The 6,315-nt window shown below is 36.4% G+C and overlaps 2 protein-coding genes across 2 annotated transcripts in view; both read right to left on the bottom strand.

The window, feature by feature from the left end:
* Positions 1-3,165, bottom strand: part of LOC109583429 (protein sidekick-like) — a 10,652-nt gene extending 7,487 nt beyond the window's left edge. The window contains exons 1-4 of the mRNA XM_019998776.1: positions 2,616-3,165; positions 1,347-1,925; positions 642-1,256; positions 122-370 (exon numbers count right to left, since the gene is read on the bottom strand). Coding sequence (XP_019854335.1) covers positions 122-370; positions 642-1,256; positions 1,347-1,925; positions 2,616-3,165 — 1,993 coding nt within the window. The remainder of the gene's footprint in view (positions 1-121; positions 371-641; positions 1,257-1,346; positions 1,926-2,615) is intronic.
* A 219-nt stretch (positions 3,166-3,384) lies between these two features.
* Positions 3,385-5,129, bottom strand: LOC109583428 (hemicentin-1-like; the record flags this gene model as incomplete). Its single annotated transcript, XM_019998775.1, has 3 exons — positions 5,117-5,129; positions 3,948-4,541; positions 3,385-3,872 (listed from the first exon to the last, which is right to left on the bottom strand). Coding segments are annotated over exons 1-3 (1,095 nt in total), but the record flags the coding sequence as incomplete, so codon positions are not given.
* Between the last annotated feature and the right edge of the window lie 1,186 nt (positions 5,130-6,315).

Genomic DNA, 6,315 nt, shown 5'->3' with positions numbered 1-6,315 from the left:
TACATTGTATTAGTCGACTCCCTTCCTCCCACAGTTAATACAATACAATATATACCCATTAACTATATATTTATACACACTCCCTCCCTCTCTCCCCTCTCTCTCTCTCTCCCTCCCTCACCATTAACAGTAGCAGTATTATCATCACTCCCAGCTCTGTTACTAACAATACACTGATAGTATCCAGCAGTCTCTATACTAGTAGTTAATGTATAATCAGGATCCATTCCCACGATCTGTCCAGTTCTAGTATAATTCCATTGGAAACCATTATTAGGTCCACCATGAGCGCCACAGGTCAGAGTTACACTTTGATCCTCAAACGAGTTATTGACTTGAGGAGTAATGAACACACTACCCAATGGAGACACTAAAATAAAAAAAACAAATTATAAAAATGCTTCAGCAGAAATATTATCAATAAACAACTATTCAATATTGATCAATTTTAGGTTCTACTACTTTTTCAGTACTTTCTAATTTTTGCTGGGAATTCGCTAAAACTAGATTGCACAATATTAGTATAACATAATGACACATTTAGATTTACATAGCAAATGTAATATTACATAGCAAATCCTACACATCACGTAATGCATAAGTATTGCATTTAGTACATAAAATCAAGCTATTTTCCTTACCAGTAACAACAGCAATATCTGAGGTAGCAGTTTCTTGTATACCATCAGAAGAAGCAATACAAACATACGAACCAAACTCCACATAATTTATAGAAGGGAACACCAGTGTAGATTCATTAGCTCCAGGTACATACTGAGACATTCCATTAGTAGGTGTGTATCTCCATCGATAATAAGGAGGTGGAAAAGAGTCAGCAAGACAGTTCAATGATACGCTGACATTAGCAACAGTGAGTACCTCTTGTGGCTGAATCGTAATTACTGGACGTACAAGGAGTAGTGTGTTGTTTGAATCAATGCCAGCTTCATTAAGGACTATGCATAGATATTCACCTCCATCCTCCGTTGCATTGATGTTGTATATGCTAAAAGTAGTGCCAGTTTCTAAAGTAATGGTAGATAGTTCGTCTACTACGTCTTGTACTGAAATGGTGTTTTGAAATGGAAGGTTTTGTAGAATAGAACTTAGACTTATAAGATTTTCGAATTCATCACTTCTGACCCAAAGGAATGTGTTGTTTGGACCTCCATTTGCTGAGCAGGTAAAAGTAATGTCACTGCCATTATCAGCTATGTGTAAATCAGGATCAATACTGACACTGCTGTTAGGAGATACTGTAGAAAAAAGGAAAGATATATGTAAAGACAATAAAAAAAGTAGAAAAAATAAACGTATGACATGTATTTAATGAATCAATAACTCACCAGTAATCAGTGCTGGTTGTGAGTATATTCTTTCATTAATGACTGGTGTAGTTACTGCACAGCGATACATATCAAACTGATCATAATCAATGTTTTCAATGGTGAAATTCGTCATTGTCTCTCCATTAATATCTTGATACATATTAGTATCAGTGTTTAATACCTGCCATTGATAAGTAGGGGGAGGGTAGGAGTCAGCCATACAACTAATGGTAACGGTATCTCCTGGATGAGCATATTGATCCGTTGGATTTAATATAATTACTGGTGGCACAAACAACATAACATTATCAGTATCATAACCAGCTTCATTGACTACTATACAAGTATAATAGCCACCATCTGCTGCTCCTCCACTCACAGTAAATAAGAGTTCATAGCCTGATCGGAAAATGCTTAAACTATTCAAAAATTGGGTGACATTAAGAGGAGCAGTCAAAGTAGGACCAGTAAAGTTTCCTTTGACCCAACAGAACATGTTCCCAGGTCCACCTTGAGCTCTACATGTGAAGTTAGCAGTATCACCAATGGATACTGTACTATACATTGGAGTAGCATCTACACTGCCACGAGGTGATACTGTAAAGAAGAAAGATTAATAATAATGATTATGACTCAAAAACCTTTGACTACTATGCTACTTCAAAGAGCTATAACTAAAAATCCAGCAATGAGAATCAGCTCAAACTTGCTACACAGCATAAGGACATCAATATGTATCAGAATATGTAATAAAAATTGGGGGTGATTTTAAAGCCATTTTCTGGAAAAAACCATGGGCTATAGTACAGTGATTTTTTCAGATTTTGGCCGATTTTTTAAAATGGTCATAACTTTAAAAATTTAAGTCGGAATCAGCTCAAACTTTCTACACAGCATAAGGACATCAATATGCATCAGAAAATGTAATAAAAATTGGGGGTGATTTTTTAGCCATTTTTTGAAAAAAACCATCGGCTATAAGTACAGTGATTTTTTCAGATTTTGGCCGATTTTAAAAAATAACCATAACTTTAAAAATTTAAGTCGGAATCAACTCGAACTTTCCACACAGCATAAGTACATCAATATGTATCAAAAAATCTAATAAAAATTTGAGGGGATTTTGGAGCCATTTTTTGAAAAAAAACCATGGACTATAGTACAGGGATTTTAAAATAGCCATAACTTGAAAAATTTAAGTTGAAATCAGCTCAAACTATTTATACAGCATAAGTACATCAAGGTGATTGGCTCTATAATTTTAACTTTAAAAAACAATTCACTTACCAGTAATAAGTGCTGGAGTTGATGTAGCATTCTCTTCTATACCATCAGCAGTAGCTACACACCTGTACATACCATACTCCTCATAACTGATAGACGCCAGTGTTAATACGTAACTAGTTTCATCATCTAACAGCTCAAAGTACCCACTGGTTCTATTCATCATCTCCCACTGATAGTTAGGGGCTGGGAAGGAATCAGCAGAACAATTTAATGTAACATCATCTCCAACTTCTGCATATTGTGGCATTGGATTTGTGAGTATCTGTGGCCTCACTAGCAAACTAACATTATCAGTATCATAACCAGCTTCATTGACTACTATACAAGTATAATAATAGCCACCATCTGCTGCTCCTCCACCCACAGTAAGTGAGAGAAAGTAACTTGATGAAATATTATCTAAATCATCCAAGAAGTCATCAATGTCAAGAGGAGCAGTCAAAGTAGGGCCAGTAAAATTTCCTTTGATCCAACGGAACATGTTCCCAGGTCCACCTCGAGCTCTACATGTGAAGGTAGCAGTATCACCAACAGATACTGTACTATACATTGGAGTAGCATTTACACTGCCAAGTGGTGACACTAAATAGGAAAAAAATGAAAAATTGATGATGAAGTAAAATCAGTGACTGCCGCTAGTATAAAACAATATATCATTATTACAAGTATAATCCTTACCAGTAACAAGTGCTGGAGTTGACGTAGCATTCTCTTCTATACCATCAGCAGTAGCTACACACCTGTACATGCCATACTGACTATAACTGATAGACTCCAGTGTTAATGCGTAACTAGTTTGACCAGTCAAAGGCTCAAAGTACCCACTGATTCTATTCATCATCTCCCACTGATAGTTAGGGGCTGGGAAGGAATCAGCAGAACAAGTTAATGTAACATTATTTCCAACTTCTGCATATTGTGCCACTGGATTGGTGAGTATCTGCGGCCTCACTAGCAAACTAACATTATCAGTATCATAACCAGCTTCATTGACTACTATACAAGTATAATAGCCACCATCTGCTGCTCCTCCACCCACAGTAAGTGAGAGAAAGTAACTTGATGAAATATTATCTAAATCATCCAAGAAGTCATCAACATCAAGTGGAGCAGTCAAAGTAGGACCAGTAAAGTTTCCTTTGACCCAACGGAACATAATCCCAGGTCCACCTTGAGCTCTACATGTGAAGTTAGTAGCATCATTAATGGATACTGTACGAGTCATTGAATCAGCTACTACACTGTCCAGGGGTGATACTGTAATAAAAGGAAGAAATCATAAAATAAAATTAATGGATTTCTCATACAGTATTTTATAAATAGACTCCTTACCAGTAACAAGTGCTGGAGTAGATGTAGCATTCTCTTCTATACCATCAGCAGTAGCTACACACCTGTACATACCATACTCCTCATAACTGATAGACTCCAGTGTTAATATGTAACTAGCTTCATCATCTAACAGCTCAAAGTACCCACTGGTTCTATTCATCATCTCCCACTGATAGTTAGGGGCTGGGAAGGAATCAGCACGACAAGTTAATGTAACATCATCTCCAACTTCTGCATATTGTTCCATTGGATTAGTGAGTATCTGTGGTATTATTAATAAACTAACATATCCATTATCAGTTCCAGCCTCATTGACAGCTATACAGGTATAATTTCCACCATCAGTTCCATTAACATTTTCAAGTGATAACTCTAATGAAGGGGCAGTGTCATATACTATGACATCCAGTAAATTGGCAATGAAACTGTTTATTTCAATTGGTGTTTGAGTGGATTCGATATTATCTTCATTTCCTCTTATCCATGCCAGAGTTGTATTAGGGCCACCACTGGCTTCACAAGTAAAGGTAGGAGAAGAATTTCTGGAGACTATTAGAGTAGGAGGCATAGCATTTAAACTACCATATGGAGATACTAGAGAAAGAGAAAGAGAAATTAATTGACAAATCCATTTACAAATGGTATATATCAAAACCTCATTTCTCTGTTACCATTCTTAATAAATTATTCTCTTTATAAGGCCATGGATACACAAATAGGCATACCATGTGTATACACATTTTAACTGTTACATGTTCCAAACACTTACACAGAATGTACATGTAGCAACAACTAGAGGTCTTATCACTTATTACCCATTAAAGAACACGACCACAAATGTACATGTACATATACACAAGTCCCACTACATGTGAAGCTTAATCCTATTATGAATACATGTCTGTATCCTTATAATAATTAGACAGATTACCATTGCCATGGGTGCCTTGAACTCTTTCATCCTTATTCACAACCGCAGCGCCCATCTGTGCCGTAGACCAACCCCTCATTCGGGAACACCCCCAATAAAAAAATTAATGCCACCAATGGCACTAGTGCACACACCTCTCGCCGGTTCAAGTCTCGAGGGAAATGCAAGTAGTGCGACGGCGTCCCAAAACATACTCTATTATACAAATATATCGAATACGTCGTGGACAGTACAATACCTGTGGACGCCATTATTCCCACAAAATAGCTGTACTCATAAGCTGCCATTAGTGAAAAAAATTCCCCTACAAAATTGCAACTTAATGGCACTGAAGCATTCGCTAATACCAACAAGAACATTATAATTAAAAAAAATCGGCATTGTTATGGCCACTCCTCGATAATGGATGAGTTTAGAGGCACTCATGTGTTTAATTCTATTACCAAATTGTACCAGTACATGCTACACTATGTATTTAATACACTAAGTACATGCTACACTTAGTAATTCATTTGTACTAAATGTACAAGTACTGAGTCTAGTGGGGCTTCTATACTTACATGTAATTCTATTACTAATGTACATATACATGTACTTACTACACTACACACACACACACACACACACACACACAATACCTCATATCACATACAATATAAAGTATAACGCACTTTACATTCCAAATTGACAACAGCTTTTCATCAAACAGTCAATATGTTGAAGCCTTTGAACCCCTTAACATAAACAATCCTAGCTCTCATATTGAAACTGGTTCAATACAAAACTCACAGGTCTATATGCACAACAGCTCTTATACCACCTGCCACAATAATAATCTTATAATCATATATGGGATACATGTGTTGCACTATAGGGGGAATGTTGTAGATAAAGGAAGTGTTTTGTTATTGTGATACTGGGTTAGTTGAGGTGTCATTTCATGCTTCATATTGTACTATATAAACAGAATACATAGAAACTGCTGCTATTAATGAACCCACCACTCAATAACGTGTCTCAACGCTCACCCTCATTCCTTATCTACACACATCTTGTTTGCCTAAGGGTTTCTCAACCATGCATCCATGTAGCTTAAATAACAAAACTTAGCAGTTCAAATAACACTGGGAGTTATTACTACTACTATCATCGACACCTGCCACAAGCTATTCTATCTCCTCGTAATTGGTCTACTTTATAATCTATTTTTATCTCCTATCTTTAATTTAAACACAGGCTTTGTTCTATATCTGAGATAGGCTTCTATTTCCTTAATACATGTAGCCACCAGGCTTCAAGCTTACATTTGAGAAAGGATTTTATTGTATAAATAACTCTAAAGCCATGCAACCTAAAGGAAAATCCTATACTAACTGCAATGAAAAAATCTACAGCTAATCATGCATCGTCCACTGGCCATTAACAAGGTCTCTATAA

The sequence above is a fragment of the Amphimedon queenslandica genome, unplaced genomic scaffold (genome assembly GCF_000090795.2).
Source record: "Amphimedon queenslandica unplaced genomic scaffold, v1.1 AMPQUscaffold_13305, whole genome shotgun sequence".
Taxonomy (NCBI): Eukaryota; Metazoa; Porifera; class Demospongiae; order Haplosclerida; family Niphatidae; genus Amphimedon; species Amphimedon queenslandica.
Note: the sequence above shows the minus strand (reverse complement) of the source record. Positions and strands in the feature narration are given on the sequence as shown.